This window comes from Oryzias latipes, chromosome 21 (assembly GCF_002234675.1).
Source record: "Oryzias latipes chromosome 21, ASM223467v1".
Taxonomy (NCBI): domain Eukaryota; kingdom Metazoa; phylum Chordata; class Actinopteri; order Beloniformes; family Adrianichthyidae; genus Oryzias; species Oryzias latipes.
Genome location: NC_019879.2, coordinates 13,000,995 through 13,024,040, shown reverse-complemented (window position 1 = coordinate 13,024,040; position 23,046 = coordinate 13,000,995). Strand labels below are relative to the sequence as shown.

Genomic DNA, 23,046 nt, shown 5'->3' with positions numbered 1-23,046 from the left:
AATAGAATATTATGTTGTTAGCCTTCAAGATCTTACTGTAAAAAAAAGGTTTTCTGATTCTCTGAGTCACTTAACGTACTCTTAACACTTAACATACCTCATAGATCAAATTTAGCTAGGAACATCATCTCTGTTCCTCACAAATGAACATAACAGGAGGGTTAACAATGTATTTATTTCAATTTATTTCTAATATAAGTCGCTGCGGAGTATAAGTCGCACCCCTTGCCAAACTATGAAAAAAAGGGCGACTTATAGTCCGGAAAATAAGATAAACATGGTTCATGAAGTCAATTTCCTTTCAAACACTGAATATAATGAACAATGGTTCCTCGCTGTAAAGCAGTTCACCTTTCTGTTCCACTCTGATTTGCTGATTTTTTGTATTCTAATTTTTCATGCTTTTTTTGTACTCCGTGACTTATATTTCCTAGTAGGCTGTAGACCATTGTAAATCAATCTTCTCAACAGAAACGAAAACTGTGTTACTCTGACTAATCAGCGGTTACTAACATCCTGTTGCTCCAAATGGCAGCATCTATAACTGGAAAAAATGGCAACTAACTTAACTTTGGATGGAGCAAGAAACAAGCCATTTTCTAAGGGTGATGTCAAACACGGGCTGTCCAGCTCTTCAATACAGTAAATAAGATGAACAAATCAAAAATTGCAAATTTAAGGCATTTCAAAACAATGAACATTTGAAAGAACTACAAAATGATCTAAACTAGACGGGTTATTAACAGAAACAGAACACTGTCTATGAAAACCTGCTGCTATTATTGCATGTCTTTTCTTTATGGAAAATCAAGTTTTGGGGAAAAAAATGATCATGTTTCTTTGAATTTTAATGTCATATTGGACATTATGATCTATTGAAATTTCAACATCAATCTAACAGGGAAAGGTTTACTTCTGTGTGGATTCTCATGTGATAAGTTAGGCTGTTTGCATGAGAAAAACTTCTACCGCATTCTTCACAGGAAAAAGGCTTTTCTCCTGTATGGATTCTCATATGACTAGTTAGGCTGGTTGCTTGAGAGAAACTTCTACCACATTCTTCACATGAAAAAGGCTTTTCTCCTGTATGGATTCTCATGTGAGTAGTAAGACTGTTTGCATGAGAAAAACTTCTACCACATTCTTCACAGGTAAAAGGCTTTTCTCCTGTGTGGATTCTCATGTGAACTGATAGTTTGCTTGAACGTCTAAAACTTCTACCACATTCTTTACAGGGAAAGGGCTTTTCTCCTGTGTGGATTCTCATGTGATCCGTTAAGCTGCATGAAAGAGTGAAACATTTACCACATTCTTTACAGGAAAAGGGCTTTTCTCCTGTGTGGATTCTCATGTGACTAATTAGGCTGTCTACTCGAGAGAAACTTCTACCACATTCTTTACAGGAAAAAGGCTTTTCTCCTGTGTGGATTTTCATGTGAACGGATAAACTGCCTGAATGTGTAAAACATCTACCACATTCTTCACACGAAAAAAGATTTTCTCCTGTGTGGATTCTCATGTGACGTCTTAATTGGTAAGCTGTAGTAAAACTTTTTTCACATTCTTCACAACAATGCTCTTTTACCCTTTTTGTTCTGCAAAGTTTTTTCATTTGAGTCTTTTTCTTTTCTTTACCATGCTGGTTTCCTTCTCCATTCTGATCATCAGTTACATTTAAGCTCTGAGTTAGGCGATGCTGACAGTTCAGATCTTCATTTTTCTCATAAGTAGGAGTAAGGATCAAGATATCTGTCTCCTGATTCAGATCCAGCTGCTCGACGTCCTGGCTGCTGCAGAGCTCCTCCTGCTGCCCTTTAGTCTGTGGAGCTTCTGAGTTCTCCAGCTTCAAACTGGAGTTCCTCTCTTGCTTCCTCAGAAAATAGTGGGGGAGAACTGCAGAGACAAAGATTCACAATCACTTGTTCAGGTACGTTTAAGGACAAATTAAAGATAGCATGATATGATTTTGTTCATTAATGCATGCTCATCAGCATCAAATGGAAGCAACAGACTAAAATCTTTATCTGCCCAAATAACCCAGAGACTGAAAATTCAGAGTGATCCTTGTTTTTTTCACTAAGAACAAGTGAAATGTTAGATTATACAAAGTGGTTAAAAGAAGATGTGATGTGTCCAAAGCTACAAAACAAAACATTTTATGAATATGAAAGTTTTTATTTAAACTGTATTTTTTTCCCCTTCAAAAGTCTTCTATGGCGTCCTGTGAAATAAAAAGAAGTGTTAAGTTTAGTCTTGTGTTATACTTGGAGGCCAGGCTAGAACAGTTGGAGGCGCGGCTCCACACAGTGGAAGCTAAGCCGGCTAGCTAGGTCGTTACTCGTAGCGCAGGCCCCGCTGCCAGGGCTAACCCAGTTAGCACCCCAGTGCCTTCCCAGCAGCCGGAAAACCCACAGGGGTTTGTACCAGTTGGGAGGAAACAGTGCTAAACTTAAAAACTTGAAGCACCCGAGACTCCCAGCCCGAACCCGACCAATTAACTACATTTGCAGGCACGAGCTCGAAGCAAACCCGAAACTTCAATTTATCCTATAGTATTTTTGGCTAAAAAACGCAAGATTTCTTAAGGTTAAAATAATTTACATATTTTTATGATCATGAAAAATGCATTTGCACAACAAAATAACGCTGGAACTCAGAATAAGAGGCCAGACAAAGAGAGTGAAAGAGAGATCTTGATGCGCACTCGCTTAATTACGCGGAGAAATACTGCAGCTGCGCTTCCTGTTTAGTAGTAGTTATATGGCAATTACCTTACAGCGCCATCTCTTTTTTAACCAAATTATTTATTTTATAGCAAGTATTCCTTAGTTTAGTATTGTAGAAATGTATGTTTTCATATATTATACTTTATTAGGTTGCAGCTTAATCTTTAGTGTGAAGTGAACTCATTTTGAACTCTCAAGATTTATTATCCTGTGACCTTCCTTTATGCTTTATGGTTGCAGCAGCAAACCTCCCCTTGCAAAGCCCTGTGAAAGAAATAGGACGTTCTTTGTGCTAATATGGGAGTTTTGCAGAGACGCAATAAATATGCCATGGACTACATTTCTACCATTTGGGTTGAAGATCTTATCCTTGGGAAAGTGTTCAGATTCGTGTTCTCATGTGGAGGTTGGAGCTGACCTCCGCCGTGGATGCCGGTAATGGAACCTGTGAAGAATAGTTAGAAACTGCCTTTAACTTTTATTACACTAATGGTTTAAACTTAATTCACTGAGCATGTATTGTCATCTCAAAATTATATTACATTTGAAGAAAGCACAGCCAAGCTATTGTTCTAACAGTTTCTTCCCATACTCCCTCTTTTCTGTGCATGTGTTTTCTGCTGAGCAGGCCTCAGACTTATCTTCACTTTAGTCTTGGAGCTCCTCTCCACCAGTAACCTGTGGGCGTGATTTTCACACGAAGATCCTCAGACCATCTTCTGAATATGCTAATGCAGGGTTTTTATACCAAAGCCCATCCCTGAGCTCGTTGGTTCGGACTTTGAATGTACCATGTTCATGTCTGTCCCCTTCGTGTTTGGACGAAGTAAAACCTCCACAAAAGCTAAGTTTTGTCTCTGAGTCATTATTCATTATTTCTGTGTGTAAGAAACTGACGGGGTTACGAACTAAAATTTAATACAGTCCTTTCTAGAAAATCCAGTTTCTTCACATTTGGTCCTTCGAGGCCGGCCGGCGCGCGCCTTGGACATCGCTGGAACCCCTGGGGGGGGGTTTTCCTGAAAACCGCGCGGTCTGAGACCACGGCCTCAGCATTGAACCATCGGCCCTCGCCCTTGGATCCAGTTGTGCCCTCGGCGTCGTCGGACCCTCATCAAATAACGAGGTTCATTGCTTGAAGTGAGTACGCCACACAGAAAGTCTGTCCTCTCTTTACTTGTTAGGGCCTTATGTTGACTGTGTCTGTGTCTTTGTGTGTGCGTGCATCAATGTTGGGGGAAGAATAGAGAAACGGCTGCAGTCCGCTGCGCGAGCACGCTGAACAGAGCACCGCTTGCAGGCAAGGTGCTGCGCGTGCACGAGTCATCTTGCGCAGACGGGACAAGTGTGGTTCGGTTCGCGAGACCGTCATTGTAGCCGCCTTCCTTCCGCGGAGGAATGGTAGTTTAGGGATGGAAGTGTAGGCACAAGTGTAGGGAAATAAGTCCTCCAGGGAAGGAGAAGAAGTGTAGGGACGTCAGTGTAGGCCGGAAGTGTAGGCATAATTGTAGGTGCAGCCGCGGCGAGTGAAGCCGAAGAAATAGAGCCTTGGGATGGCTGAGCATGATTTTTGAGACGAAACGGAGCTCCGGGGAAAATGTGTGTGTGTAACGCTTTTATGTCTCTCTGTCTGTGTCTGAGTTTGCCCTTTTTTCGACAGCCCCTGTGGTGTGTGCTCGCTTTGATTAATGCATCGTTCTAAAACAAAATAGTGACTCAGTTGACAAATAATTAGGTTTCTTTTCTGATTCTCCAAGCTTTTTCTGCTGATTAGTTTCAGCGCTGGAGAATCCATAAAAAGGGTTATTTGGGTGGGAACTCTGGTTTGTGATTGAAATTGAGAACGTTGTAGCTGATCGTCGATCAAAAACCTCAAAAAGATGGGTGGGACTCATTCGTAAAATCTAACAAAGACAGTAAGAAAGCACATTGATCAGGTCCAGAAAACTTTTCATAAAGTTTGGAAGTATGTGGAAAGTCAGGATCAGACATTAATCTAGTATTTGGATAAATGGGTTAAAGATTATGGATTTCATAGAAAGTTAAGCAGATCAAAGTGCAGGACAGAGTAGAAGGAGGGGGGAACAGCTTCACAGATCAGAGTGCGCGTGCCCGAGCCTGCAGACAGGCGGATGAAAACTTGCAGAAAGGAGGGGTGATTTCTCCGTTGTAAGCAGAATATAACAGCTTTCTCTACTCTCCGAAAAAATGATAGGACGTGTTTTACTGTGTATTTTAGTGTTTAGGACATGGACTAGGGTAGATGTTCAGAAAAAAGCTATAGAAAGTATCATTTCTTACAAAGCAGACGTGGATCAGTTTGTGCAGGACAGACCTCCCACTTGTATAAACATGATCAGACTCAAATGGCGGGTGCAGCCTTCCCTTTTTTTAGTTCACTTTTCCCTGCTCATAAAAAGTTTGATTGCAGCCTTCTGACCCCACTAATCAGGTCCCTGCATTTCTGCTTGTAAATCAGGATTGACCCCTTAAAAGCATTCCTGAGGATCTCTGGTTCACTAACTCGCCTTACTTTTTTTTTTTTTTTTAAAGGACATGTCTGCTAATCTTTCTAAGTTTCAACTCTCAGGGCAATAAGTGTGGTAAAACTAAACTCCAGCTGGCCCAAGCACAAGTTAAAATTTTGGGACATTTAGTTTCTGTTTCTAGCAAAAATTATTTCCCTCCCTGGACCTCACCACCTTATCTGATCAGCCCCCCACCTTTACTCACTCGCTGTAAGCTGCAGCTGCTTGTGCGGCTGATAGTTGAAACAATGTCACCTGTGATTCTCTTGTGCGAATTCTCCAGAATCACATGCAGTGTGCTCTACTCCCTTCCGTTCAAACTTTCCCATTAGTCAACGTGCCTGTTTTTACCGTTTTACTGTGTCCGTGTATGATTTATTTATTTACGACCTAACGCTCATAGTGCTGTTAAAATGAGACGCAGTTCTTGTCTGTTTCACTTTCAATGTGTTTTTTCACAATTTTTATTTTTTTATATTTATTTATTTTTTTTTTTTTTTCCTGATTTTTTTTTTCTACTTTCATGCCTGGCTCTAATAAAACCATTGATGATTTACATGATTGTTTGAAGAAAGCTGTGAGAACAAAGGAACGCATTGAGTCTGCCTCCAGCTCTCTCCTCCCCACAGACTCTGCATCCCGACCAGAAGGCCTCTGTTGGTGACCTGCTTTACTCGAAGGCCATTCAACGGACTGATTGGTCACACCCGAGGTGGACAGGACCCTTCAAGGTTCTCCTCACCATGCCAACCGCAGTACGAATTGCTGTACGACCCTCCTGGATTCACGTAAGCCACTATAAATTGCTGAGAGCCTATGAGACTGACATTTTGAGACACATCCCTGGTTGAAGTCCAACAACGGAGCCGCCGCAGTGTGACACTACTCCTGGCGAGGGGCACTCCCTGGAGTGTTTCCTCTAGCGCTCCTCTCTTCCAGCTACAGTGAGCTTCGAACCAGCTAACATGGGTCCAGCTGTTGCTCGTGGTTTCATCTTCAACTTTTATTCCCTCTTCCTCTGGAGATCTCACTCACATCATCAGTGAGGTCAAGGCCCTTAAATCACAAATTTCTTCTCAGATGACTGACGCCTACTGGTCTGGGTCCCCAATTTATTAGTTTACTTCTGGTGGAGTGTACTGATAAAACTAGTCACTCCGGTCCTGTGTGTTGTTTTTCTTTTTTCTATTCGTCACCTGTTTGATTCCATGTGTCAAAGGAATGATCGCTGTCAGGCCGACTCTATCAGCACTATGCCTACAATTAACCTGGTTCGCATCCGCTCGTGGTTGAAACTGGTCTTTACAGATTTATTTTATTGTTTTTCTTTTGTTTGATTTGATTTTTTTATTTATTTCTTAATTTGTTTCTTGTTCTATGTAACTTTAATTAATGAAATTGTGCCGAGGTTTGGACTGGTGATGCATGCGTACCCTTAGTGGTGGCTGCTGAGGGGCACAGAGTCGTTGATGAGTTTTGCCCTCCCTGATCGCTCACTGAATGTTTCACAGATGGTATAAGTCTAGCCCTGGAGGTTTTCACATCAACACTCATGTATCACCTACCACCTCTGATGTGCTCATTTATTCACGTTGCTTTAATGTTTTCTTTTGTATTTACCTGTACCTCTACATTTTTGTTTTCGATGCAGAGCCAATATGCTGCCTATACTGAAAATCTTCGTGAAATGGTATATGGTTGATGATGACAGGAGTTCTGCTGACTTTCCATATATAATTTTGATATGACAAACAGAGGGGTATGTGAAGAATAGTTAGAAACTGCCTTTAACTTTTATTACACTAATGGTTTAAACTTAATTCACTGAGCATGTATTGTCATCTCAAAATTATATTACATTTGAAGAAAGCACAGCCAAGCTATTGTTCTAACAGTTTCTTCCCATACTCCCTCTTTTCTGTGCATGTGTTTTCTGCTGAGCAGGCCTCAGACTTATCTTCACTTTAGCCTTGGAGCTCCTCTCCACCAGTAACCTGTGGGCGTGATTTTCACACGAAGATCCTCAGACCATCTTCTGAATATGCTAATGCAGGGTTTTTATACCAAAGCCCATCCCTGAGCTCGTTGGTTCGGACTTTGAATGTACCATGTTCATGTCTGTCCCCTTCGTGTTTGGACGAAGTAAAACCTCCACAAAAGCTAAGTTTTGTCTCTGAGTCATTATTCATTATTTCTGTGTGTAAGAAACTGACGGGGTTACGAACTAAAATTTAATACAGTCCTTTCTAGAAAATCCAGTTTCTTCACAGAACCTTAGGTTATCCAGGAATGATTTACTCTGACCTGATGGGGACTCTTTTCATCGGTGAACCGAGTGCACCCTCGTATCTGGTCCGACGGCAGGGAGGAGCGAATCCAGAGGCTGATACTCCAGCTAATAGCCAGAGAAAGCAGGCGGGCTATCTGCTGACGAATCAGAGCGACCAGGGGCGGAGATGCGTCCGCCATCATGTTTCCGGAGGAGGACTTTCAAAACACATGTTAAAAAGACTGTTTTGGTAGTTTTCTATTGTTCTCAAGACTGCCTATGAGTAAATCGCATGTAACTTATGCGTCTTTTAACTTGAGAATTCAGAAAACTGCAACAATGTCTTTAAATCTGTGTTAGAACTATTGTCAGGGCAACAAACTTCGTGTATTTTTAATCCGGTTGAATCCTCGTTTGCTTTACGACTCTTGACTACTGAACAAGCACGGATGGAAAGATCTGAAAAGCGGAAGATTTCTTTCCTACAGTATCCACACATTGTTTTAGTCTACATTTTTATAAACTGTTATCTTCAGCGTCAGGCTTCGGACCGTTGTCGGAAACCGCTGTTATGATCGGTAACAAATTCAGCGGAACACCTTTGGTCCGGAACAGGCCTGCTGTTTATTTTCTTTGGTCGGATCAACTGTTACAGCACAACGTCTCCAATCACCTTCTCATTCAAATGGACACATGCAGCAGAACAGCCCCTCCTTCTTCCTTCTCCCGCACATTTCTCCTCTCGTGCGCCTGCGTCATCCCTGAGCGCCCCAAGGCAACGGCTCCTTCCGTCGCTGCGTCACCTCCCTGATGACCGCAGTCACACCAAAGAAACACAGCAACAAGGGGGGACAAGCTAAGCTGCTAACAAAACCTATATTTATTGAAAAGTGAGAGAGCCCGGCCCGACCCGAACGTAATGATTGTCATTTTAGTCCCCGACCCGAATTTCGGCCCGGGTCGGGTTCTGATTCGGGCTCGGGCTTAAGATCTTACCTCTAAACTGAGTGAGCGAACCTTACAACAGGGCAGGCGCAATTTTAACTGAGCGACCCCGCATTTTACAACTGCATGCCTGCAATCATAACTGAGCGGTGATCCTGCGCGCTCACTTCCCCTTTGCGCGCTCGCCTGAGTTTGCGCAAAGATTTTAGATGGCGTTTTTGTCACTTGGGGGCGGTAACTTTTCTGGTTGATTTGATTGGTCGAAATTTGCATGTCAAATCCGGCAAGGCAGCAGGGCGGAACTTTCATTTTTTAGAGCAGGGGGGGCTGACAGGCGGCTCTTGAGCTGCATGAGGCTCTCTGCCTTTGATCATATTTTCTATATACACCACACTTTCACGACCATAAGGGGCACCTAAAAGTCTTAAATTTTCTCCAAAATGTACACAGCGGCCCTAATGTGTTGTTGTGTGACTTTGGTAAAGAGGACCTAGGAGAGAACAGCATGATAACAGTGGGAGAGAGCCCCCCCCCCCCCCCCCCCCCCCCCTTCCAACACCCCGGTACAACGGTGCAGATTTGTGCATAATGCAGAACGTCGTCGTTTTGGAAACCCTGGAAATGCAAAGAGACACAAAAATGAAAGGGAACCTGGCCTGTTTGATTGAAATTTAGCCCAGCTGTTCATTTCAAATACAGAAGACGAGGACTTTGATGGATTTTTGGATGCTGATTGATGACAGAAAAAAAAAAAATATAAACTTAGTTTTGCTCCCGCTGCCTTTTTAAAAACACACACTAGCATGCATGTTTTACCGGTATGTTTTAACGTTAAATACAGAAAAAAATCCAGTGCTTTGGTATTGTAAGTAGAGGAGTGTGTTATGGGTAATAATATGGCTTTAAACTGCACTTTACCGTTTGAATCCACGTTACAGCCGCCGCCTCTTTTCTATTAAAGCCTCTAAAAGAAAGTCCCGCCCCGCTGCTTTGCTGGATTTGACATGCAAATTTTGGCCAATCACTTCCACCAGAAGGGTTACTTAGGGCTGTGACGATAACCGCATCACCGCGGTGATGAGGTCATCACCGCACTTTTTTTACGCACTTTTTTAACCGCGACATCGCGCCCCCTGGTGGTTCATCACCGCGGTGATGAAAAATTCGACACCGTCACAGCTCTAGGGTTACCACCCCCAAGAGATAAACACACCCCCTGAACACTGCTCCCAACGGGAACCCGAGCTGCTGGGTAGCTCAGTTGGTAAGGTGAGAGGAAACCAGGGTTCGATTCCCGGAGGGGAATGCCCAGCAATGGTGAGGGTTTGGGCAAGACGCCACTACCTACAGCAGGGGTGTCAAACTCATTTTAAACGAGGGCCACATCAGCATAGTGGTTGTCGTCAAAGGGCCAGATATAACTTATGCATGTAACTAAATGTTATGAAAAATAAATGTATCTACTCCTTTATGTTAAATAACTCATTGTTTATTGATTATAACTTTTTAAAGTGACAATTACAGTTGCATAGAAACATATGTTTGCATGTTACTTTAGCAACAATCCTTTTACATTTGATTCTGTCAGGTTAGGTTATATGGACAGTGTTTAAGTCTAGTTGCCCAATCCGATATTTCAAGTCCAATTCCCCCTAGATATGAATAAATGCACAACAATTTTTATTTTAAGAAATTAAAAACTTTTATGCTCAAGCGGGTAGAGCTGTGACGTGTCGGATTTTTTATCACCGCGGTGATGAACCACTCCCCGGCGGCCGCATCAGACATAAATACAATTACAATGTAGTATTCTTTTTTAACAAATAACAGTAACAACTAACTACTACCTATCCAACTAATGAACTAACTCTATAGGTGTTGTAGAATGACTGTGACTGTGTGAGTATGCTGCGTCGTGTGAGGAAGGTGCGCACACGTGTTGGGGGTGCGTGTTGATTCTCTTGCAGTGGACCGCTCTGGAACTGGCTTCACCGCTCTGGAAGCATGGTTTCACCTGTGCTTTCTGGTACAGACATCTTCTCAGAATATTATTTATTGCCCAGTAATAAACAGACTGCAGACACTTTGTCACCTTTCTGGTAGCCATGAAGCCTGACACCCATGAAGAACGCGCGGGAGGAGGCTCCGCCTTTGTTTATACAGACACGTAACGTTGCGCTGCACAAAATAGTTCCCAAACAAAACATGTAGTGATATTCATCAAAATCTAACGTGCTCATGTTTGGTGTTTCAGAGTGACTGAGAACAGTAATAAACCCCCCAACACAAAATCCTCCGGCGGGGAGCCGTGTCGCGCACTTAAGAACGCACGCAGCTTGTAATGGAAATGAATACAATGAAAATTAATCATTAGAACGCAGTAAATTTGTTGTATTTCCTCACGAGACGGAAACTTCTGCTGTAGAATGAGGATGTGTACTTCTGAAAGCGCGCCTGTGTGTGTAAGGGAGCCGTGTGCCACGTGCAGCAGAGGCAGTGAGAGCACGCGCCGACAAGAGAGAGTGACAGGCGCGGTGGGAGAGAAGAAGGGAACAGTCTGAAAGAAATAAGGAAAGTCTGAACACAGGACTAGCAGAAAAAGTAAATTATCAGCAAAAATGAACGTGTTTAATGTGTTTATTATAGTTCCAATCACGCACCATATTCTGAACTTTCAACAAAAAACAAAAAACAAAAAAAAGTGTGGTGATGCGGGGATGAGGTCATCATCACAGCCCTACTCGTGGGCCACATAAAAAGACATGGCGGGCCACATTTGGCCCGCGGGCCTTGAGTTTGACACATGTGACCTACAGCATGAATGTGCATGAATGATTGATCCCGGTGATGGTCAGAGGAGCCGTAGGTGCGAATTGGCAGCAACGCCTCTACCATCACCGAGTATGAATGAAGAGTGAATGGACACATTGTAAGCGCTTTGAGCCTTTCTCGACCGCGACTCCTGCTGCTTATATACCCACATATACCTTGAAGAAGATGGGGACCTAGACCTTAGGGATATATGATTTATTATTCATCCGAGAAATGGGGGTTACATTTCTCTTGCGTTTGATATTTATCCAAAAGCTTTTGTGCAGTGGGTGAGAAAACGAAAATGCAATCCCCTCTTTGCATTTTTGTCACAGAAAAAGCGCCTTTAAATAAGAAAATTAAAAAGCATTTAGCAGGATTGATTTTTAATTTTAGTTTTTGTCAATAGATGCAGTTACATTGTGAAAATAAAAATAAAGCATTTCTATTAATCCATTTTAACTGTCACATAATTAGATATTTCTAATTGAATTTTGCTACACATTTACCAGAGAACTTTATGAATATGAAATGTCAAAAACAATTTTCTATATCATTTTTATGAAGTGACAGAATGAGCGGTGTTGAGGAAGAAAAAGAAAAACCCATTTGGCGGATTGATTGTTTTCATTTTATTTTTGAGTCAACGCACCCAGCTTTATTGTAAAAAGGAAAAAGCATTTCCAGTATTAACTTTTATTTTATAATATGAGACACATGCTTCCATAGGTTTTTAGAGGAATACTCAGAAAAGCATGAATGGATCAAAATTAAACATTATGATACACTTAAAAGCGCAAAAAAACATTTTCCATGGTATCGGCTTTTTCTTTTATTTCTCCATCTACTATTCAGACAAAAATGACAGTTTTAAATTTACAAAACTGTCTTTTTTTTTTGAAGAAAAATAGATCAGAAGTCTCCGCCCACTAAGGGACCCACAGGAAGCTAAAATATGAATCTAAGAACAGCATGAGGTAACCAACTATTGGAGAAAATTTGCCCCAGATATTGAATGGAAGAAAGTTTGGACTTTGTCCTCCAAATATTTTATTTCAAATAAACCCCGGGATGTTTGCTTTAAACTTGTTCACAGATGCTACCCAGCCAAATCCTCACTACACATAGACATTAATAAAAACTGCTCCTTCTGTAAATAGACACTGAAACAACTATACATCTATTCTATTCTGGAAATGCCCCCTAACAGCAACTTTTTGGAAAGACTTTACCTCTTTTGTTGGATGTAAAATTTATAAAAAATTTGATTTGGTATACAAGGATATATTATTTGGTTTTTATAATGTTAATAATTCACTAATAAGGGAACACTATTTAATTAACCTTTTATTAATACTAGCCAAATTCCATATTCATAAATGCAAATTTTCTGAAAAAAAAAACCCTCATTCAAACTTTTTATGATTGAGTTAAGCCAATATATCAGAACAATAAAATATTCTTCCAACCCCAAAGATTTAAGAACCTTTGACACCCTGGAATTTTTTAAATGTACAGAATAGCAACTTACTGCTTTTACTGCTCTTGTTTATAATTTTTTTTTCTCCTTTGCTCTTTATGTTCCCCTGGCACATTTTGTTACTCTTTTTTTTATCTGTGTACTTAAAAACTGACTTGATTTTGTATCCTATACATCTTCAATAAAGTTTTGAAGAAAAAAAAGAACTAAAGCAGTTGAAGACGATATCAAACCACAGCCTGTAACTACTGGATGATAAACGCTTTAATTATTAAAGAAACAACTGTTTTCTTTGATGTTTTTTATAACTTCGCTGTTGGCATTAAATTTAGCTTAGCTCACTGAAAACTCACGGGAACATGGTTATGTATGAATCACCAGCAAACCTGACAGTTGTGCGTTCCTGCGGTAGAAATGAACTTACGTAGAGTTTGATGTCTCGTCTGTGGATCCGCGATGATTTCCAGCAGTCTGCTCTGACGATGGAGCTCCTCCTCAAACTGAACGCAGCTTTCTTCGAAGTGTCGGATGATTTTTTCAGCAGCATCAGTGACCATGTTGTTGATAACGTCTTTAATGTGTTGTCTTGCTTATCTTAAAGTAAGCCAAGTCAGTCGCTGGGTTTCTATGACCTTTTATTTAACAGTCTCTTTCAACGTACTACACAGTGCATGGCTATCAACCGCTTCCTAGCTCTCTGCTCAGCGCACTCTCACGTGACCGTTCTCTAAGCATTCTGGGTAACACATGCATGCTGGGTAATGGAGTTCAACATTACTAACTTCAATACACAACATCTTCCTCCTTTTAAAGAAAGACATTTTTCTCTTTAGACCAAGTCTAGATAGTAAACATCTCAACAGTATGTGTAAACAGTTTCCTACAAAACATTTTCAAATACAAACATTCTTATTCTCTCTTTTTTTTTTTTTTTTTTTTTTTTTTTTAAACTTTCAGCAAGTCTCAATAAGCCTCTTTGGTGGCTGAACATGTCTCTTAGGTCTTAGCGAACTTGTCACGTCCAGAAAGTTGGTTGAATCTGAAAGTTTCGATCTATTAGGTGATGCAGACCCTGCTGTCAGACTCTCTTTTGGGTGTTCTTGATCTTCTGTTGTTGTTAGGTTTAAAGATGCATCAGAGTCCGGCAGGCTTGTATCTGTTACTGCAGTATTTTCTACCATGGGCTGAAGCTGCAGATCCGCACGGTTTCTTCTCAGAGACAGTCCACTCTCCAACTGGACCTTATAAGACCGTGGACACACTTCCTCTTGCACGCGTCCTTGTTGTCTCCAGTTTCCTGTGGAAGCATCTCTAAGACGTACCTTGTCTCATGGCTTTAGGAAAGGCAGATGTTTAGCCTTACGATCATACAGCCGCTTTTGCTTCACCTTCATTTCTTCTTTGGCCTTCCTGACTTTGTGTGCAGCCTTTGGGGTCAACAAGTCTTCATGCACTGGTAGGTTGGAGCGAATGCGCCTTCCCATCAGCATCTGAGCTGGTGACAATCCATTTTGTAGAGGTGTACTCCGGTAAATCAGAAGACTTTTTTGAAAGTCATTTCTGTCCTGTGCTTTTTTCAGGAGAGTCTTAACTGTCTTTACTGAGCTTTCCGCTAAGCCATTGGACTTTGGATAGTTTGGACTTGATGTTACGTGTCTAAAACCCCAATCCTTAGCAAAGTCAGCAAACTCACTGCTGGAAAACTGCGGTCCATTGTCTGAAAACAGTTCACACGGAACACCGTGTCTGGCAAACACACACTTCAGGAAACTAATCACTGCTTTACTTGATGTTGACTGCAGCGCTCCGACTTCAGGATAGTTCGAAAAGTAGTCTGTTACCACCATGTTACTTTTACCATTACAGTCAAACAAATCAGTCCCAACCTTATAGTAAGGTCTGTGTGGAACTGGGTGAGACATCAGTGGTTCTGCTTGTTGTTTCGGCCTGTAAGTGCAGCAAAGTTCACATGAAGCTGTCGTCTGGCTGATGTCTTGGTTGATTCTTGGCCAGTACATTACATCCCTTGCTCTGCGTTTACACTTGACCTCCCCAAGGTGACCTTCATGTATCTTTTGAAGCATCTGCTTGCGCAGTGAGGTTGGAATGACAAACTTGCTTCCTTTTAAAACTATGTCGTCCACCACTGTGAGCTCTGCTCTGCAGTTCCAGAAATCTTGTATTTTTCCAGGGCATTCTTTTTTGTTTTCAGGCCATCCTTTGAGTATTGTTCTTTTCAGTTCTTTCATGATTTCATCTGCATTTGTCTCTGTTCGTATTTGTTCTGTTCGGTCAGCAGTTACCGGCAGAGATGTCAGAATCATGTCCACATATGCTTGTATTTCTGCTCCTTTTCCGCTGTCTTCTTTTTCATCTTTGTCCACTGCTCTAGACAAAGTGTCTGCTGTGTACATGTACTTTCCTTTTGTGTACATCATGTGCACGTCATATTTCTGCAGCCTGATTAACATCCGCTGTATCCTTACTGGACAATCACTCAGTGCTTTAGACATGATTGACACCAATGGTTTATGGTCGGTTTCCACTTCAAACGTTTGGCCATAAACATATTGATGAAACCGCTCACATGCGTACATGCTGGCTAACAGTTCTTTTTCTATTTGAGCATACCTGGACTCTGCACCTGTCAATGCTCTGGATGCGTAGGCTACAGGTAGCCACTGCTCATCATGTTGCTGCAGCAGCACTGCTCCCAAGCCATGCTGTGACGCATCCGCTGAAATTCTGGTCCTCTTCTCTGGATCATAGAACTTTAGCACCGGTTCTTGTGTCAAAACCTCTTTCAGTTTCCGAAAACTTTGCTCTTGTTCATGAGACCAAATCCATTCATTTTTCTATTCAAGAAGACTCCTAAGGGGTGTTGTCAGGGTTGCCAGTTGTGGGACAAACTTGGCGAGATAGGTTACCATCCCTAAGAACCGCCTAACTTCATCTTTGTTGGTTGGTCTTTCCATACTGTTTATAGCTGAAGTCTTTTTTGGGTCTGGCTTCACTCCCTGTTCACTAACAACATCTCCCACAAAGGTAAGTGTCTTCACTCCAAACTCACATTTGTCTTTATTTAGTTTCAGATTTACTTCTCTTGTCTTGTCCAACACTTGTCTCAGTCTTTTGTCATGTTCCTCTCGAGTAGTTCCCCAGACAATGATGTCATCCATCATGGTCTCTACTCCTGGTATGTGTTCATAGATCATGTGTATAGTCTTGTGATAGACTTCAGGCGCAGATCTAATTCCATATGGTAGGCGAAGAAACCTGTACCTGCCTTCGGGCGTGTTGAATGTACAGAGTTTTGAGCTCTCTTCGTCTAACCTCAGCTGCCAAAAGCCTGACGATGCATCTAATTTACTGAACCACTTAGCTCCAGCAAACCGTGCCATGATTTCTTCCCTGGTTGGCAACTTGAAATGTTCTCTTCTGATTGCTTTGTTTAAGTCTCTTGGGTCTAGGCACGTTCTGAGAGCTCCTGTTTTCTTTTGAATGACTACCAGTGAGCTGACCCATTCAGTTGGTTCATCTATCTTTTTGATGACCTCAAGTTTTTCCATGCGTGCTAGCTCGTCCTTCAGTTTTTCTCGCAGCGCAAATGGAACTTTCCTACATGGATGCACGACAGGAGGGACACTTTTATCCACGCATATTCTATGCTCTCCAGGTAAACATCCTAGTCCTTCAAAGCAATCTTTGTACTCTTTCATGAGCGAGTCATTATCATTTGTCACTTCTGGTGATGTCACGACAAACACTCTTTTAACTAGGTTCAGCTTTACAGACGTGCTTAGCCCTAGAATTGGTTGCACCTTCTTATCCACGACGAGTAGTTGTGCTCGTATCTTCTGGTTTTTATGTTTAAATGTTGCAATGCAGCCTCCTTTTACAGGAACGCGTTCGCCTGTGTAGCCAGTCACCTTCGTTTTTATTGGATTCATTTTGCTCTTCACTGTCAGTGTTTTGTAATCCTCTATAGATAACAGATTTATTTGTGCACCCGTGTCAATCTTGAATGGAATTATTGTCTCGTTCACTTCAAGTGGTACTATCCATTCTTCTTTTTCTGCTGTGCCTACATGCACCATGTCCACAATGAACTCGTCTTCCTGTTCTTCCTCATCAACTGTGTGGCCTTTTTGTCTTGTGGGAGCTTTACAACATTTAGCATAATGGTTGCTTTTCCCACAGTTGTTGCAAGATTTTCCATATGCAGGGCATGATCTTGGCTTGTGGCTGTTTCCACATTTGCCACATTTAAAACCTGCATGTTTCTCCTCTTGTTTAGGATATGTTTTATTTTTCTTTCTTTCTTTCTGTATTGCATGTACTGTTGTATCATCTCTCCGAAGCTCTTTTGCTTGTGCTCTTGTGGTCTCTGCTGCTCGACACATAGAAACACACTTATCTAATGTAAGTCCAGTTTCTCTAAGCAGTCTTTCTCTTAGTCCATTATCCGCTGTACCGCAGACAATCCTGTCTCTCACCAGTGAGTCTCTCAGAGTCCCGAATTCACATGTTTTGCTTAATGTGTGAAGCTCTGCTAAGTATTGATCAAAAGGTATTCCTTGCTTTTGATCATGGGTGAAAAACTTGTACCTTTCAAAGGTCACATTCTGAGTGGGTACAAAATACTCTTCAAATTTTGTCATTAATTCTGCCAGAGTCAGGTTAGCTTCATCCAGCTGAAAGCTGTTAAATATATCCAAAGCATCTTCTCCAATAACATGCAATAGGATATTAGCTTTAAGTTTTTCATCACCGTTCCCTGCTCCACTTGCTGCCAAATAAATGTTAAATCTTTGCTTGAAACGTTTCCAGTTATCAGCCAGATTGCCTGTCAATTGCATGGAAGTGGGCGGACTTAGCTTATCCATGGCGAGTCGGGGTATTTGGGCATCCACAGTCCTCTGCTGCTGTGCGTTATTCACCAAATCAGGAACAAAATCTTCTTCTGTTTGTTCAATTTCTCCCTCGGCTCCCGCTTCACTGTCACTGCTGCTCGTAGCCATCACTCGATGTAGCACTCGCTGTCAGCCTGTTGCTCCTCGGCATGTTTTCACTCACAAGAATTTTTCTCTTTAATCTTGCTGCTCACTTCTGACACCATGTGTTGTCTTGCTTATCTTAAAGTAAGCCAAGTCAGTCGCTGGGTTTCTATGACCTTTTATTTAACAGTCTCTTTCAACGTACTACACAGTGCATGGCTATCAACCGCTTCCTAGCTCTCTGCTCAGCGCACTCTCACGTGACCGTTCTCTAAGCATTCTGGGTAACACATGCATGCTGGGTAATGGAGTTCAACATTACTAACTTCAATACACAACATTTAGGAGGCGGAACGGAAGACATTCTTGACACAGCGGCTCCGACATTCACCAAAACGAAGACGAAAAAACACCGCCAACCTCTTCTGAACACTCAAGTCGCTACCCGATCTGAAATCGCTACTCCATCTTCTTCTTCTTCTTGTGATTTTATTGGTGGGAGGCACTAACGTGAAGGTGCATTACCGCCACCTACTGTGTTGGAGTGTGGGTCAGAGTGGGGATTACCTAACCAAATTTAACTTAAAAAAACAAAAAAAAAAAACTAAATTCTCCTCAATAACCTAGTTCTTTTCAAAAAACCTATAATTGCACCATTTAAATTCTCCTCCCCTCCCAAAATCTTCTTTAAAGTCATTTGCTCACCCTCTATCATCCGTACCCTACTTTCCAGTTGTCGTCTTTCCTCCCTATACAGTTCACACTGACATAGAACATGCTCCACCGACTCTTCCCCTTTCCCGCACTCACACAAACCAGTTGGATGTTTCCCTATCAGATGCAATGTATTATTAAAACCAGTGTGTCCCATCCTCAACTGTGATATTATGCAGCTATCTCTGGTGATTACTCTGACATTCATACCTCTCCCTACTTTGTCCTGAATACTAAATAGATGTCGACCTTTCCTCTCCCTTTCCCATTGTGTCTGCCATTCTTCCATAATACGCCTCCTAATAATTGCCCTAAATTCTGTCCAACCTAATGGAATTTCTATCTCTATTCCCTGTTTCAATGCCCTTTTTGCCAGGAAGTCAGCCATTTCATTTCCCTCCACCCCCCTATGTGCTGGGACCCACATAAATCTAATGTTTATTTTCAAGTTTGCCAACCTGATCAAACTCTCATAAATTTCATATAATATATCTGATCTGCTCTCAGAATAGTATGACTTCAGAGATATCAAAGCTGACAATGAATCTGAACAAATTATACCATCCCCAATTCTGTTCTGTTCTAGCCAGTGTAAACTATATGATATTGGCAACATTTCAACTGCAAAAACTGAAAGATCCTTTGACGTCTTAACCCCAACATATTCGTCCAATGTAGGGATACAGAAAGAATAACCAGTTCTCATTGTTTTTTTGGGTCTTTAGATCCATCTGTATATATGGGTATAAATGAAGCATGGACTGTGTCTAATCTGTCTGCTGTTATCTCATCCCAGTTTCCCTTCCCTTTTCTATCTTCTATTGTTCTATGGAGATACAAATCCACTTGTGCAGTTGGAAAAATCCAGAAAGGAGTGGTCGGGTACAAAAACGTCTTAACTAGGGTTTTTCCATGAATATTTGCTTTTCTCGCTAACCTAGCTAATTTCCAAGCAGCACTTTCATTTGTCTCATTATCACTTTCCCAACAAGGATCAATAGCCCTCCTAACCATGTTCTCTACACCTACACAACCCTGTATTTTCACCCAATAGTTAAGCATCAGCTGTTTAATTCTTAGTTTCAATGGTAGTTCCCCCAGTTCAACTTGTAATGACACAGCAGGAGTTGACCTCATAGCCCCAGTGCATATTCTCAAAGCCTGATTTTGGATGACTTCTATTTTATGTAATAACGTTTTGCACGCTGTATTGTAAACAATAAGTCCATAATCTGTGACTGACCTAATCATTGTAATATATATTTGTTTTAAAGCCTGTGCACTAGCTCCCCACCCAGTACCTTTCAAGCATCTCATTATATTTATGACTTTCTAACATCTCCCTACTATACTTTCAATTTTCTCTTTCCATTTCAATTTTGTATCCAATATAACACCCAGGTACCTAAAACTATGTACTTGCTCAATTGCTTCTCCATATAACCTTAAGTTCAAAACAGTTCCACGTTTCCTAGTAAATACCATGCATTTTGTTTTAGTTACTGAAAATTTGAATCCCCAGTCATAAGACCAGTTTTCCGCCTCCGTAATCGCGTCTTGTATCTTTCTCTCCACATAATGAATATTGCTTCCCCTCTTCCACAAGGCTCCATCATCTGCAAATAATGCTTTCCCAAATTCACATCTAATTGAATTAAATATATCATTAATCATAATTGAAAACAGCACAGGGCTTATCACACTACCTTGTGGGGTTACATTATCCACTACGTACCTATTAGAAAAGGACTTTCCTATCCTAACTTGAACATATCTATCAAACAAAAACCCCTAAATCCAATTATAGATTCTTCCATTAAGTCCTAACATACCTAATTTTATCATTTAACCCTCTTTCCAGACCATATCATAAGCCTTTTTAATATCAAAGAATACTGCCACAAAATATTCTTTATTTACTTGGGCTTTCCGAACGTCTGCTTCTAGACAGATTACAGGATCCATTGTCCCTCGACCTTTCCTAAAACCATTCTGATATGGGGACAGCAAATCTTTACTTTCCAGTTAATACTGCAATCTCTCATTTATCATTCTTTCCATCACTTTCCCAACATGTGATGTGAGTGCTATGGGCCTGTAATTTTCTGGGCTGCTCGGATCTTTCCCATGTTTTAATATAGGAATAACCACGGCAATTTACCTTCACACCAGACCCTATTATCCATGTCCAATAATTTCAACTTCATTTTCCTACCTAAATGTTTTAACATAACTTATACCATCCCTACCGGGTGATGTAATTTTAGATTTATGTAGTGCTAAATCCAATTCAAAGCAGGTAAACGGAGCATCCATAGTTGTCAAATAAGTGTTATCATCAAATTCCTTGTAGTGCCGTTCCCTAATTTAATCTCTCCTCCCTTTCCTATACCCTGACAAATTCTCATTACTTTGACTTCTCACAAAAGTTTTAGCCAACATTTCTGCTTTATCCGTGTCCGATATCGCCAGGTCATCACCCATTTCCAATACTGGATATTGTAACTCCCTCCTTATACCCTTCATTTTTCTAATCATTCCCCAAACCGTGCTAACTGGAGTTGTTCGATCAATTTTATCACAAAAAGCCCTCCAGTACTCCCTTTTCTCCTTTTTAATAATCCTTCTTGCCTGTGCACAAAGTCTCTTATAATTCAACAGATTTTCATATGTGTGAGTCCGTTTTAAGAGTTTCAAACCCTTATTCCTATTCTTAACTGCTATTTTGCAGTCTTCAGTCCACCATGGAACATTTCTCCTCGTCATAGTTGCTTTACTTCTAGGAATTGTTTTTAAATTTCGAATTTTCTTTTCCATTTCTTCAGCTGTACTCTCCATACTAATGTTTGAACATTCCTCCTCACACATAAAAGTAAATTCATCCCATTTTGCTTTATGAAAAAGCCATCTTCCTTCCTTTCCATTACTTGGTGGTTCTCTATCACCACCAACCCTAGAGAACACAGGATAATGGTCACTCCCCACTGTGCTGTTGTGTACATTCCACTCACTACCCCCTGCCAAAACATTTGAAACAAAAGTTAGATCTAGTGCTGACATATTCCCTGTTCGAACATCAATTCTTGTTCCTCTCCCATCATTGAGACACACCAAGTGTAATTCATCCATCAAATCCTCCAATACCTCACCATTAACATCTGTCACCTTCCCCCCCATAATGTGCTATGTGCATTAAAATCCCCACAAACAATGACATGCCCATTGTCTTGATGAATAATTGATTTAAGAAGACTGAGATCTAACTTTTTGCATGGATTATAGTAATTAACAACGTATATTCTCCCCAGACCAATATAAATTTCAATGCCAATAAATTCTTCTCGTGTTCCTATTTTAATCACCCTGTAATTGAAATTATTTTTTATAAAGGTGGCACAACCACCCCCACCTCCCTCTGCTCTATCACACCGGATTCCCGTATATTGGATAATTCTAAAATCTAAATTTGGCCTTAACCACGTCTCTTGAATACAGATAATATCCGGTTTTTGATCCAAGTCATCTATACACTTTTTCAATTCCTGTCCATTTGCCAATAAGCTCCTTGCATTCCATTGAAGTATAAGCACCATTTACTATCCCACACTTCCCACCTCCTGACTAGACTGGGCACTAAGGTTGTTCCGAACCTCTTCCCATGTCAACTCATTGATGTCCATATGGTTCGCTGCTGCTTTTACAATGATTTGTATTCTTTCCGTTTTTGATTTAGTTTCCATCGTTGCATTTATAACTCCAGCTACAAACGTGACCAGTTTCTTCAAATCTATCAAAACTCTCCCCTCAACATTCCTGCCCTGTATACTGTTTGGCACCTCATGTATGACTCCTGCCTGTCTATCAGAACTTTTACCAACCATTTTAACTGCATCTGCATATGAGATTCTATGTATTACTCTGTTTTTTTTTAATATGGACTTCTCTCCTCATAACCTCACAGCCTGCATATGCAGCACTATGGTCCCCCCCACAGTTACAACACTTTGGTTTCATCTTGTTTCCACAGGACTCATAGCTATGATCTTCTCCACACCTGGGACACCTCTGCTTGCCTTTACATACAGCAGCAGTGTGTCCAAATCTCTGGCAGTGAAAACATCTAATGGGTTTAGGGACATATTCCCTCACAGTATAAGACATGTATCCCAGGGACACTCTGTCCGGCAGGCTCCTTCCCATAAATTCCAACAATATTCCCTCAGACTCCCTCCTCACACCATCCCGAAAAACACTTAATCTCCTTGCTTCTCTTATTTCTGCCCCTCGTAGGTTAGCTTTAAATTCTGTAATAGACATCTCCACAGGTATGCCCCAAATCACTCCCCTCCGCCCCTGACCTCCCAATCCTACCTTGCTCATACTAACAACTTTATGTTTCCCCACTTCTCTCATTTTACAGGCCCTGTCCCTCTGCTCCTCACTTCTACAAACAATCAACAGGTTCCCATCTCTCAGGACTTTAGCAACTTTAATGTCCCCCAATTGATTCTTCAAGATAGTCGTCAATTTTATCGGGGTCAAAGTACTTAACCCCTTGTCCTTCAGAAAATCTCAA

The 23,046-nt window shown here is 41.2% G+C and overlaps 2 protein-coding genes across 3 annotated transcripts; both read right to left on the bottom strand.

Annotated features, from left to right (window-relative positions):
• Nucleotides 1-168: 168 nt before the first annotated feature.
• LOC111946709 (gastrula zinc finger protein XlCGF8.2DB-like) lies at nt 169-18,109 on the bottom strand. 2 transcript variants are annotated; one of them, XM_023950489.1, is made up of 3 exons: nt 17,879-18,109; nt 13,184-13,337; nt 169-1,893 (listed from the first exon to the last, which is right to left on the bottom strand). In XM_023950489.1, exons 2-3 carry the CDS (start codon nt 13,314-13,316, stop codon nt 890-892), a joined length of 1,137 nt encoding a protein of 378 aa, XP_023806257.1. In that variant the 5' UTR covers nt 13,317-13,337; nt 17,879-18,109; the 3' UTR covers nt 169-889. The 2 variants fall into 2 exon arrangements, with proteins under 2 accessions (XP_023806257.1, XP_023806256.1); XM_023950488.1 differs by lacking the exon at nt 17,879-18,109 and having other exon boundaries at nt 13,184-13,553.
• On the bottom strand, nt 13,708-17,885 carry LOC110014252 (uncharacterized protein K02A2.6). The gene has a single exon (XM_020701023.2). It carries the CDS (start codon nt 17,778-17,780, stop codon nt 15,615-15,617), a length of 2,166 nt encoding a protein of 721 aa, XP_020556682.2. The 5' UTR covers nt 17,781-17,885; the 3' UTR covers nt 13,708-15,614.
• Nucleotides 18,110-23,046: the final 4,937 nt, after the last annotated feature.

Excerpts from the sequence above, each read along its gene's own strand:
- LOC110014252 (XM_020701023.2), bottom strand. The coding sequence starts at position 17,780 with ATGGCTACGAGCAGCAGTGACAGTGAAGCGGGAGCCGAGGGAGAAATT.
- LOC111946709 (XM_023950489.1), bottom strand. The coding sequence starts at position 13,316 with ATGGTCACTGATGCTGCTGAAAAAATCATCCGACACTTCGAAGAAAGC. Across the intron at positions 1,894-13,183 it reads GACGAGACATCAAACTCTAC|TTCTCCCCCACTATTTTCTG; the intron begins GTAAGTTCATTT and ends TTGTCTCTGCAG.